Below are 13313 nucleotides of genomic sequence, written 5' to 3' on the forward strand. Positions count from 1 at the left end.
AAAGGCTAGACATTTGTTTCTGTTATTTAATGGTGTTAACATAAACACAGCTGGGGCTGAGCAGGCTAACCGAGGACACCACCATCAGCATATGGATCAGTGTTTATTGGGTAAATGGGTGGATTTGAGTCTCTGTGTCACAATAAAGAGGTAGGAATATTTCTGACTCCACCACAACATTGTCCCTTTCATTGTAACAGTACTGCACCCATCATGTCTGCAGCTATCCGTCTGAAAAAGGACAGCGAGGGCTTGCTAAATGAGTTCCTGTAGCGTTTTTGTCAGGGTAACCCCTCATTTCATCTGTTGCCAGGGCAACTCCACGTTCCTCAGCCGTTGCTAAGGCAACCCCAGGTTGCTGTGACCCGCATATGTCCACCAAGTAGTTCCTCCCAAATCCAGCGAGGGGCAAAGAAGGGCTCTGGGAGGTTTTACACAAACTCCCCCAAAGTGAAGACTCCTGTAACAGAAAGAACAGCTGAATAATCGATCTGATCAGTCGAATTGACACAAATATTAGTTAGGAACATGCGGCTTGTACGAGCTTTCTGTCGCCGAAGTCACTTACTCCATAGCTGTAGTGTGTGTTTAGTCTGTCCTTCAGTGTTTGGAACCGCAGTTGTGTCTCCTTCCTCCTGATAAAACTTTTCAAGGCCAGAGAAGCCTGTTCCTGCTCACACACACTGCAGGCAGCGGGGTCATGGAGCTCCACCTCTGCAGCCTGCCATAAAACAAACACATGACAATAGCAAACGGGGGGAAAAAATAGTGCGTTTTTTTTTTTTTCTATCGTAATGAGTCTCTCCTGACCCGTCTCGTCTCCTCCTCGAAAGTTTTGAGTCTCAGCATTGAAATGAGTTGAGGGGGGACGCTGGGCTGGACTTCGGGACCTTGAGACAAGAGACTGGGGGACGTTTGGTGTCTGTCTCGTTTTGTACGCTGTCTGCGATCTTTAAACTCGTCTCCGGCTAAAACTCGTCTTTCACCCTCGCACCTCTCCTCCCTCCCGCTGGCCCCTTCGTGTCTCTGTCTCATTCTCTCCTCTCCTGAGGACTCAAAGTGCTGCTGTTTGCTCCGGACAAGAGAAATCAGTCTCCTGCAGTGGTTCCTGACAGTTTCTTTCGACATTTTGGACAAAATAAAGCACCCGAGAACAGGTTTTTAGTATCTGGTCAGTTTCATCAGAGTAGCTGCACCTACTAACTGATGCGAAAGGTTAACTCGTTACGTAACATGTAAATGACGGGCGGCGGAGGTCAATCCGAGTATCGCATTTAACCGATTACTTTTAGCAAAGACAGACATTTAGGAGTAAAACACAAAACTCCGTTTTACTACAAATAAAAGTTATTGTGTATCCCTTCGCCAGTCTGTTTGCACGTCCTCTTCTTTTACTATTTGCTGCAGCCCCACTTCCTGCCATCGGCGCGTCACTAGCGCCATCTTGTGGTCGACATGAGCAAACACTGTTGGAAACCTGGAGAAGTGTTTCAAACAAACAAAAACGCACATGTTGAATTTAAACTACATGCGGATGTAAAGCAGTGGTGGAGAGAGTACTGAAGAGAATTGTTACATCACTAAAGTATCCCTCAGTTACAAGAAAAAGTACTGGTGTTATACTGAAGTAAAAGTACAAAGTTTTCACCTCAAAAGAGTACTTTTAACTCACTCAGTCACTGCTCCAAACTAGGGTTGCAATTTTTGTGCGTTTTACTTAAACAGTGGTTGAAAAGGCTAACAACTGATTAATCATTAATACATGATACAAAACATGTTTTCCCCCTTTATTTTCTGTTTTTTGGTCATTTTTCTTTTGTCATTTTAAGTCTAAGTTTAAGTTTCCTTATGCAACAAACAGTTCCACCAATTACTAACATCCTTATTCCAAATGTGTGCTGCTGCAACATTTTGTTTTGTTTTTCATTTGTATCTTATGGTTTTTATTGGCCCATTTGTGATCATATCATCTTATTGGCTGCTAAAATGCAGATTAAAGTTTTGGAAATTGTACTCTGTACTCAACTATGATTTTAAAAGTAACTGAGTAGATTACAGCTTGTAATGCATACTTAAGTATGAGTAAAAGTACAGACTTGAAAATCTACTCAGAGCAGATTAGAGCAGATATTTGTAATTAGTTACTTCCACCCCTGATGAAAAGTATGAACTGATTTTGGTGGAGAAATATGAAAATCTGCCAATTAACTCTATATTAAAAAATATATTCAAAAATATGACATCCTTAAAGCCAAATTAATGAAAATTCCTCTGATTTTCAATGCATTTTATAAATAGTTTTGACTATAGTGTTGTCTCACTGGAAAGGCTCAACATTAAATGGAACAGGACCTTAATTAGTGTCATTGGTAATTGTTACCCTACTATTTCATATCAATATAGCTACCGTTAAAAAAAGGTCTATATTACACAATGTTTGCCTGTTTTGCCACAATTGATGCTGTTCCATACGAGGATCTAGAAATACCTTTATATAAACAAAGAGTTTGGATCAAATTTTGTTGATTATTTAGAAAATAACTGCACTAAATGTAAAGTGTTTACACGGTGCATAATTATAGCCAGGAGTTCTCAAACTTTTTCATGGCAAGAATCCACAGAATAGATATACATTGCACAGAGAATTTTGTCCACAGCAATAATGAGTAATGAGTAATGTTTTATTTTTATATTTGAAGATTTAAACAAAAGTCTTAATCATCAATCAATCACAGTTGTTAACCTCATTATTTCATGTCAAAATGGCTGCTGTGAAAAAAGTCTGTTTAATGTGAAGTGCATTTAACAACACAGCACATCAGTGGCCACTGATCTTGTTTTGTCACTACTCTTGGGTCTGGATTCAGGAAGCCACATTTAATTGTTCCATGTCTGCGTGTCCAAATAAATAAATAAAGTTTCCCTGTGTATTCGTGCAATGCCAGGAATCTGGACTCTCGTGCCATCTGCTGAAAGAATGTGGTGTGTCACAGCCTCCCCGCTAAACAGAGGACAGTATGAAGACATGGGTGGGTTTGGCAGAGGAACAGCTGACTGGCTGCTCCTCTAAAGCTTCTGACAGTCATGCAGCTGACACTTGCTAAAATGGCTGCCTGGGTGAGAATCAGGAGGGAAACAGGGTGATATCAGGGCACACACACACACACACACACACACACACACACACACACACACACACACACACACACAGCGAACTCACCGCTGTTCTCGTTGATTATTTGGCTTTATTCTAACACTAGGAAACACAACTGGGCTGTTGTGTCTTTAATCCCCTTCTGACAAGCTGTAACAAAAAGCTAAGAATTACGACACACTTCACCATGTGACATGGTAACACAGACGTCTCCATTTCATTTTTGTCGTTACTCGAGAAACACTGAAAGACAGACGCACTCACCAATCACCGACACAGTGTCACACTAGTATCACTTTTCTAATAATAAACCAGAGCATGGACTCTCCAAGAATGGAAGTTTAGCCAGGCCCATCTGTGGCCTAAAATTAGCCCCCACCCCCCAGAAAGGAGCTCTGACCCCCTCTGTCAGTTAACACACACACACACACACACACACACACACACACACGCACACGCACACACACACACACACAAACCACACTGCACTTTTCACGACTCACAGCTCCTGTGGAAGTGTCACACACTCCTTGGAGGACCTTTCTTTTCCTTCTTTCTCCCACGTGACGACTTATTATTATGGAGTTTTGAACCTTCTTTTCTCTTCTAATTTCTTTGGAAATAAGATCAGCAAGTGTCTTAATGAGGTAAGTGTGTTGTTGCACTGGGATCCAGTTTGCTGTTGTTGACACAAACCATGACTTGTTGTTTCTACTGAGCAGACTCTGTTAACCTTTAGGGGGGAAAGCATGCATTTTTAATGTCTATGAGTAAAAATGGCCTTGAAGCTTTGCACATTTTTAGGTTTTATTACATATAACTGTCACATAAACAAACAACATTGTCTTTGTATGTAGGGTCATGGTGAGAAGCATTGTTTTTTTACTTTCATATACATATTTGTTATGTGGAATAAAAATCAAACCCAACAAAAATAACCTAACATGACAGGAGCACGTCAGTTGCGTGTGTATTTGGCTGTATTCTCATCATTTTCCTGGTTGCAGATGGAAGAGCTTTGACTTGCATCAGCCTGGAGTTACATTATGGTTCTGGGCCAAGCTGTCAACATGAGTTTGATGGACATTTCTAAGATCTTCTCGCTGCTGCAGCCTAAGGAGGAGGATGAGGACAACGAGCAGTGTCAGGCCCTGAACAACACCGTGAGCAGCGACGACGTGACTCTGCTCTCTGAGCTCCTGTCTCAGGAGACGTACAGGAGGTCTATCAATGCTCGAAGCGGGTGGGGGGTCCCAGTAACCCCCTTGCGCACCGCTGCTGCTCTGGGACACCTGAGGTGCTTGGAGGTGTTGTTGGAGCACGGTGCAGAGGTGAGATGAGGAGAGAGCGTTGTACACCTTTCAGATGAGGATGCTGAGATGGCTCTTTGAGAGCAGGTGTAGAAGGTGTGGATGGGATGGAAATATCCTTTTTAATAACCAAAATTATATACCACATTCAGCCATCTCATATTTCATTTAAAAGCCAGGGACGGTTCCTACATTCTTCCTGCAGGTCTTTTTTTTTTATTTAAATTCATATTGTAAAGAGTAATTCATATGAAAAATGAAGAGTAAGAAATAAAATTTTCACTACACTACGCTCAGGGCATTAAAGCTGCACTAATTAATATTTTTATATGAACAATGGACCAAATGACTAGGTTTAATGTGAAAGGGGTCACTGGTAGTAACAAGCCCAGGAAACATTAATACTCAACGCTGAAGTTCACCTTAGTTCTACAGAACAGTTTAGAGCCTTTGAGCTCTGATAAACCAACCACACAACCTGATCAGTATCAGATGAACAATGTTAGTAAGTAGCTCAGGACATAGTGGAGCATTTAGTTGCTAGAAAACCAGACGAGCCTATAGTTCCCTCAGGGGTTGGTGGAGACCAAATCAGAGCTAAAAGGAATGTGAATATTGGACTTCAGCCCTCAGGTAAATAAATAAACCCTCACAGTGTGTAGGATTTATTGGCATCTAGTGGTTTGTAGATTGCGAATACGTCTTCTCACTCTCCCTTTCTAAGTGTGTGGGACAACCTGTGCTGCAGTTAGTGTTTCGTTTGTCCGTTCTGGGCTGTAGAAACATGACTTCCTCTGTAGATATAAACTGCTAATTCTAAGGCAGCGAAAATACAACAATTCTTATTTTCAGGTGATTTTGCACTGATAAAACCAAACTTAAATACTATCTTCCATTTCTGCCATATCCACCAACAACCCCCCATACATCTTACACACTGCACCTTTAAAGCTGCACTAATTAATATTTTTATATGAACAATGGATCAAATGACTAACTGTAGTATGGAAGGGGTCGCTGGAATCTTTTAGTGTCTTTAAGGTCTTCACTTTAGTTTCCTGTCCTTCAGACTCTTCTGTCATCAACATTGTTTCCAGAGGCAGCAGGCAGCTGTTTTCAGTATGATAAACCCACTGTACACTACCAGTACCAAATGGCAGATATACAGTGTTTGCATAGGAAAATAGTGGAGCATTTATCTGCTAGAAAGAGAGATATATTATCCTCAGGAGTTAGTGGAGACCAAAGCAGAGATAAAAGGATAAATAATGACCCAGTTACTCAAGATAATTTGCAGACCTTGTGAGCAGTTTCATGCAAGAACATTCTATTTTCTTGTAGAGGGAAAGTAGTCCCGGTAGATTTTACTGCAGAAAGAATGTAGGTTCTACATGAAACTACTCACAACAAGTTTTTTTGGTGCTTTGACAACCACAAGATGAGCTCCATTTAGACCCATTATACTGGAGAAAGGCAGACATCCTTATAGCAGGTATCTCCAAAACTCTGCAACACCAAAAAGTAGTAGATGGATAAAGAGCACTAGTCATAATGTTAAAGTGATTTTCCAGCCTCACTGATTTACAAAGTTACTTAGCTGTTAAGCTGGTGTTAGCTAAACATTAGCTTTCTATGCTAATATTAGCCTCAATTTACCATTCTTTGTACAACCTCAAATGTCAAACAACGGTTTTGAGTTGCTGCATCTCTGTGTAATTTTCACCTGCACATTTTGCATACTGCAACTCGTTTTTTTGTTGACCACCACATAGTTTTTGTATGTCAGCAAAATTATCTTTGGTATAATTTCTTCCAAGTGCCGTTTAGCAACACAACATTAATTGATTCTGTCCTGCAGCTTGACTGGATGCATCAGGCTGGTTAAAACAAAGTCCAACTTGCTGAGGACGTATAGTGATAATGTTAGATTAAATTCAAGAAATGAAGGGGATGACTTGATTTGTGGCACACTTTTTTAAAAATCTTGCTTGGGGTTAGGTGTACAGTATGTCAAGTCGAAAGGCTCAGGTTCAAGTGAAGTCATGAGTTATTGATCCTGTTAAGTTGAGTTTAAGTCATAAAATGTTTGACTCTTATGTATCTCGAGTCTACGCCTCTGTAAAGAGCACTCAAAACTTAATTCAAGTTCTTGGTTCAGCGAATAAAAATGTGTCAAGAGTGAATTTCCTTCTGTTAAAACATGTTGGTGTTCTGCTCTGTTTGAATCCAGATTGACAGCCTGGACGTGAAGGCCCAGACGCCTCTGTTCACAGCTGTCAGCGGGAAACATCTGGACTGCGTGGTTGCCCTGCTGAAGGCCGGAGCCGACCCTAACGGCAGCCAGTACAACAACTGCTCCCCGGTGCTGACCGCCGCCCGAGAGGGTGACGTAGACGTGCTGCGAGAGCTGCTGAGGTACGGAGCCGAGGTGGACGTCAAACCCAAAGTCCCAGAGTGGGCGTCCAACGCCACGGCCTGCAGAGGGCCCCTTTACATCTCAGCTGTTTACGGACACCTGGACTGCTTTAAACTGCTCCTCCTCCACGGAGCCAACCCCAACTACAACTGCACAGACGAGAAGATGCTGGCCAGGATCAAGCAGCCAAAGACGGTGCTGGAGGTGTGTCTCCGTTACGGCTGCGGCGTGGAGTACATCCAGCTTCTCATAGACTTTGGGGCAGACGTGTATCTGCCCACACTGATCATCGACAAGACGACGAAGCAGAATGAAGCTCTGGTTCTGCTGCTCAAAGAGAGAGGTGAGACACTGATCATAGGTAGCTCAGTAAAGGCCTGTCCACACCAAGAACAATAACTTTAACTATAAAAATATCTTTTTTAAAAAGTGGATGGGAGTCCAGACTGCAGCTTTATAGTTGTGGTGTGCACTCTGCCATCTACTTGAGTTAAAATGATTCTTAAAACTACATCTATAACTATATATTTATGGTTAAAGTTCCCTTTAGTGTGAACGCCTCAGAACACTCATGCTGATTCACCTTTATTTGTCTGTTTCTGCTGCAGTTTGTCCCAAAACACTGATGTCACAGACTCGGCTAGCAATTCGAAGGTGCCTTCCCCTCATCAACAAGGAGCAGGCCATCGACAGTTTGGACATTCCTCTCATCCTGAGGAACTACCTGAAGCACGACACCTCTGAACTCATATGATGCTTACGTTAGCATCCGAAGACATGGCCAGTTACTTTGTTTTTTTTTTTCACCTCATTGCTCATGATATCCTCATGACTGGATACTTGATTTCAAGCTTTGTCATATTTTTCCTACAAGTAGGACAAGATAATGGACACACACAGCCAATCAATGTGAGATATTTTTGTCTGGTTCCTTCAGAGGTCTCTGTCCTGCAGGCATGCTCAGCGTGCTTTCGCAAAATGACAGGAGGCCGGGTTGCTTAATAAGCAAATATTAATAATATTTAGCAGATAAAATGGTTAAAAATTACAAGACCCACAACTAATCTACATTTGAAATGATTTATTTTAAGATTAACTAACTTATTTAACTTATTAACTAAATTAACTTGGTGCAAGGATTTGCAATAGGCCTGTGTGACAAATAAAGCAGGATTTTTACTGCAGTTTACAGCTGCAACAGCATTTTAGTTAGAAAAGCTTTTGTTACATTCATAATTTATACATATTCATACAATACTAAACATAGCTGGGACGTTTTGCGTTGTGCCAGCGCTCAAATGTTGGAATGATTCATAAAAATAAACAAACATAAACTGCTCCTGCTCAGGACAGAATTAGAGCCCGAATGACACTGGATTTTTGCGGCTGATGCCGATACTGATATTAGAGAGTAAAACAAAAATCTGATATTGATATATTGGCTGATATTCTTTCTATTCTTTCTATTATTTTATTGTTATTTTATTTTATTGTCATTTTTTTGGATTCTGTTTTTATTTTGCTGTTGTGAAGCACTTTGTAACTTTGTTCTGACAGGTGCTATAAAAATATATAATCAGCTTTCAATGGTATTTTTCAATTATTATATATAACTCTGAATTAAAGAAAACATAAATGAGTTTCATATCGAAGCATATTGGACAACATATAGCTGTGACAAGCCAATAACAGGTTGACAGTATCGCCAACCAATATATCAGTCTGGCTCTAGACAGAGTGAAAAGCCTGTTTTAGTGTGTTTAGGCCAGGGGTCTGCAACCTACAGCTCTGAAGCTTTTGCCCCTCTCCAATCACCCCTCTTCCTGTGGCTTTGACAAAAAAAAAAAAGATATGGAAATGAATGGCAGTTTTTTTTTTTTTTTTTTAACATTTTAATTTTAATTTATCATTGTTGTTAAGTGATTCTTTTGGTTCTCCCCAGGCTTACTATGGATGCCAAATCCAAAAGAACAAAAGTCTCAGAGGAAATTGGAGAATTTAATAGTATTGTTTTTTCCTTTTGGCCAAAAATGACTGTTTAATAGTAAAAGTTGCTGAACCCTGGTTTAGACTAAAATGCAGCTTCCCATGTAACACCCAAGGGACCTTATTGAACATTTACTATTAGTGTAAGCAATCAGTTTATTTTCATTTCACTGGCACCTTACTGGGGGCCACAGTTGCCCCACGGGCCTCAGGTTGAGTATCACTGCTGTGTGCCTTTGTCAGATACAGAATTATGATCGTCCTGACGGGCTCCATGTTGGAAAATCTGCTCCGTCCTCGGGAAGTGTAACACCGTGGCTGACCACTAGAGACCAGAGTAATACTGCTTATTGCTTTTGTCCAAGTTTGAGGCCTCGTGGGCAAATATGAACATCTGTTAATGTCTCTTAAGCTCAGTCTTTTTCGCAGGTGGCGTTACACAATCAAATATGGTCTCTCTTAAGTTATGTAGCAACCCAGACACAACTGAAGACACACACACACACACACACAGACAGATAGGGTCTGTATCTCACCAGGATGTCTTAGATCTTTGCCTGAAAAACAGTCTTGCATCTTCAAAACCTTCAGAAGCGGAGTGATCAGCCTACACTTCAGCACGACCAACTGGGAGAACATATTTGCATAAGTCTCATTACTTATTGATCGCAGCATCGTTATTTGCAGGCTACATTTTGTGGTTTGAAGTTTGTTGAAAATTTTCTTTTGTGACTTTCGCGAACACCATTCTCATAATCTTACTGATCTCGTGTTTGTGCGCTCTTAAAATATTTCCTCTGTGATTCATCCTGAAGTTAATGAGTCAGCTGTTGTTGGGAATGGGACCTACAAACAGGAAACGGCGTCACTCGACAGGAAACCCCCAGCACAATGCTCCCGCTCACTCGCTCACACATTGATGCATCGACACACAGGTTCTGTAGAGGTTTTATTTTCAACAAAAGTACAGCTATATCAGATATGGATTTATTTTTACAGCAAAGTACAACATATTCCCAGTGCTTCTGATTACATCAAAACATATAATGTACATACAGTTGACATCTCCACTCTCCCATTCACAGTTTCTGGATTGAATAGGCATTATTTTTCAGGTTTTTCATTTCTACAACAAATAAACTCAAAAAAGGCCAGCAAGAGAAAGAAAATGACAAATGTTTGCATATGGTGACAAAGGATATGGATACTGTGAGTAAAATTCTTCTGTGATAGGCAAAAATCCAGACCTCAAACTAGATGGTAATATACAATGGATAGATTTTTCCAAAAAGTGGGATGTCAGTCTTCTGTTAACCTTGTTGTCATTGAACACCACATCAGTATATGGCTCATTGAAGACTCTGTTGTACCCTGACTGCTCTGAAACAACTCATAACCAACTGCGAGGAGTTCCTACTGAAGATGTTGCTATGCTAAATGTGAGTGAACGCGGTTAGCGGCTCGTGTACACCCCTGGACTAAAAGGAAATTACCCAAATCTGAGCAACCTCTGATGCATCCGATCGACAGTCTGCTAAACTTGGCTGTCTTGTGATTTGGAAAGAGAGGAAAAGAAAAAAAAAAAAAAAATCTTCAACTGCACAGAAGGCTGTCCTCTCAGCTCTCGGTAACAAGGTCAGGATGATAATAAAATAATAAAATCGAACCAATATATACATCCTTTTGACAATGTGGCCAATATTTAATACTGCTTTTAATAAATACAAGTGAGGAATTAATTTGTACTGTCAAGTTATTGTACTTCAAAGAATCATTTCTTAAGTAGAAACAAGAGCATGATATGAATTGCAATGAAGTACTGTGTGTGTGTGTGTGCGTGTGTGTCTTCAGGATTATGTTTATTTTTAGCTCATCCCGAGAGGTTTCGCATTTATTCAGCTCTTCTGCTTGACTACAAATCTATACACAAACACCCATGATCAGTGCTAACTCCTATTTGGTTCACTGTTGTCATAGAAAAATTATACCCGTTTTGCCTCAGCGGTTAATGGTGTTCCAAAATAAAATAAAATAAAGAAATAACCAGCAGTTTGGACTGTGACAGTGTTAAGTTGGAGTCAAAGAAAAATAAATCAAGGTTTAAAATCATGTTACAGTTTATAGTACCCATTATATGTGGGCGAAGAGAGCATCAGTGCCTTTCATTTCACCTATCAACAGTTCAGTCTTTGAGTCAGCGCGAGGAAGGACGTCCCCCTCTACTTGACAATAAATTAAAAGGAAAAAAAAAAACAAAAAACAGAAGCTACAACCTGTGATGTGCAGTGAGCAGGAGACAGGTGGACAGAGAAAAGAACTCCCTTTTCAGTGAGATGGTAATGGGTTCACAAATGAATGGTTCCGCGCTGTGGAAAAAAAAATCCCGTTGGAAGTTAAAAATGAAACTAAACAATCTGTTAAGAGTTGTCTTAAGTCTCATGCAAAATATTGGATGCCACGAGCATGCATTTTTACCTGGTACTGAGGTCTACCGCACGCTAGAACTGGAACAACATTCGTCTCCAACGCAAAATACCAATATCCAAATATATGATCTGTTCTTTTTACAGTATTTACAGTGTGTAGTTGATAAAGGTAAAATAGATGATTCTTCTTTTTGATTCATAACTCATTGTTAATAATATACTTTGAAATGTGAAACCTATCTCAACTAACCTACTATATATTCAAATTAAACCATCTTTCAGCATGTTAAATAGATAACAATAAAAGGAATTCTATGTGGTTTCTAAAATTAGAATTAAATTATTTTTGTGCAATAATAAAATTACCGCTATGTTAAGTGTGATAGAATATAATAAGGTGTTTTTAAAAGTGTTTCAGTCAGACAGCACAGTATCTACTCACATGGAAAAAAAGGCCTGACCTCTTAAGTTTCTGTCCGAGTGGGTCTCGTGCACCGGGGAACGAGGAATTCCCAGTGTGTATGAGAGAACGAGAGAGAGATGCGAGTCCCACACTGAAGGGAAAATACATGACTAATTCAAATCTGCCTGTGAAACTGAATAGATAATCACTAGTGGAATGCTGGAAGGCACTGTTAGATAGCATCTCTCTTCTCCGCAGCAGAACGGGCCAGCAAGTGCGCATGATTATGTGTCTGTGTGTGTTTGTGTTTGCATGCCTGTGTCTGTACGTCGGTACTGGTGGGTGACGTGGAGGAGAAGGGGGAATGGGGGACGGGGGAGCGGGCGGGCGGGTGTAGCACGGGACCTGAGGTTATCATGGCCTGGGAACCATATCTTTTTGCTGTGCCAGACCAGGGGAATTATCTTCCACAACAATCTCACTGGGAGCCATCTCTACAGACACCAGCAGCCGACTCACCCGTTTCTCAACTTTCTTTACTGAAACAGAACATAAATTACACAACATACAAAGCAACTCTAAGGTCTTTTTTTCCAATAGGTTATAAGGCCTATAAGAAGGCAAACAAATGACATAGAACGATATATAACTCTTTCATATCACGTTTGTAGTGAATAGTGAAGATATATAATGATATATCACATTGCACAAGTTGTCATACTGTATATGTACTGTCCATCAGGTGATATAAGTCAACACAAAATGTACTTCTGTATCTGAGGTCAAAATATGAGCACAAACCAAGGACAGATGTGTCACTTACATTCCAACTGTAGAAAAAAATACACCTTCATGATGTGTGTGTGTGTGTAAAATTTCTTCTCAGTAGATCTTTCTCTGCTCAAGTAGCACGGGATCTCGCTCACAGCAGCTTCGGGGAGTGTGAGTGTGTATGTAGGGGGGGCATTGTTGACTAAACAAATCAATCTGATCGGGCCACAGTCGCCTAGCTAAGTGCCAGAACATGGATCAGATCCGGAAAGCGACGTGACGGAGGGGGGGAGGGGTGCCAAGACTGTGAAGCTGGAGCCTTTAGAGACGCATGAATCTGTCAGAGGACACCTGCATGCTGCAGATTTAATTCACTTTTCTGCCTCCCTACAGACCATTTTAGTGCCGACGTCATGATTACGTCACGGGGTTAGCAAGAGGCAAAACAAAGGGAAAAACTGGAGGGAAACATGAATCACCTCAGAGCAGTAAGCCACATAACTAAGCCAAAATATCATCTTACTGAAGCAGTAATGGCTCGAAATTGAAGTTTTGGTTAAACGTGGTAAGACAAAAACTGGAAGATGTGTGCAAAATAAACAAAATGAACTCAGAAACTGTCAAGAAAGGAAATATTCTCTTATCTATTTCCCTTACTAAACAGAAAAATACAAGAAGTCACCTTTAAAATTCTAGTTATTCTCTTTTTAACAAACTAAGATGAACTTAATTGCCTTGTTAGCTCAATAAAACACATTTCATTTAAACTATTTAAGCAGACAGAAACAAAATCAAGTCACGAAAACGTCTCTGTTAGTCTTTCTGCTGTTATAATCATCACCAGCTC

General features: G+C 40.5%; 2 protein-coding genes across 2 annotated transcripts; one reads left to right on the top strand and one right to left on the bottom strand.

Annotated features, from left to right (window-relative positions):
* Window positions 1-90: 90 nt before the first annotated feature.
* LOC146326429 (uncharacterized) lies at window positions 91-1349 on the bottom strand. The gene is made up of 3 exons (XM_084718698.1): window positions 811-1349; window positions 569-721; window positions 91-460 (listed from the first exon to the last, which is right to left on the bottom strand). Exons 1-3 carry the CDS (start codon window positions 1126-1128, stop codon window positions 224-226), a joined length of 708 nt encoding a protein of 235 aa, XP_084574824.1. The 5' UTR covers window positions 1129-1349; the 3' UTR covers window positions 91-223.
* Window positions 1350-3630: 2281 nt separating this feature from the next.
* On the top strand, window positions 3631-8461 carry asb12a (ankyrin repeat and SOCS box-containing 12a). Its single transcript, XM_084718697.1, has 4 exons — window positions 3631-3801; window positions 4162-4485; window positions 6695-7223; window positions 7489-8461. The coding sequence occupies exons 2-4, from the start codon at window positions 4201-4203 to the stop codon at window positions 7632-7634; spliced, it is 960 nt and encodes a 319-aa protein (XP_084574823.1). The 5' UTR covers window positions 3631-3801; window positions 4162-4200; the 3' UTR covers window positions 7635-8461.
* The last annotated feature ends 4852 nt before the right edge of the window (window positions 8462-13313 follow it).

This window comes from Lutjanus erythropterus, chromosome 5 (genome assembly GCF_056507025.1).
Source record: "Lutjanus erythropterus isolate fLutEry1 chromosome 5, fLutEry1.hap2, whole genome shotgun sequence".
In the NCBI taxonomy this organism is placed as follows: Eukaryota; Metazoa; Chordata; class Actinopteri; order Lutjaniformes; family Lutjanidae; genus Lutjanus; species Lutjanus erythropterus.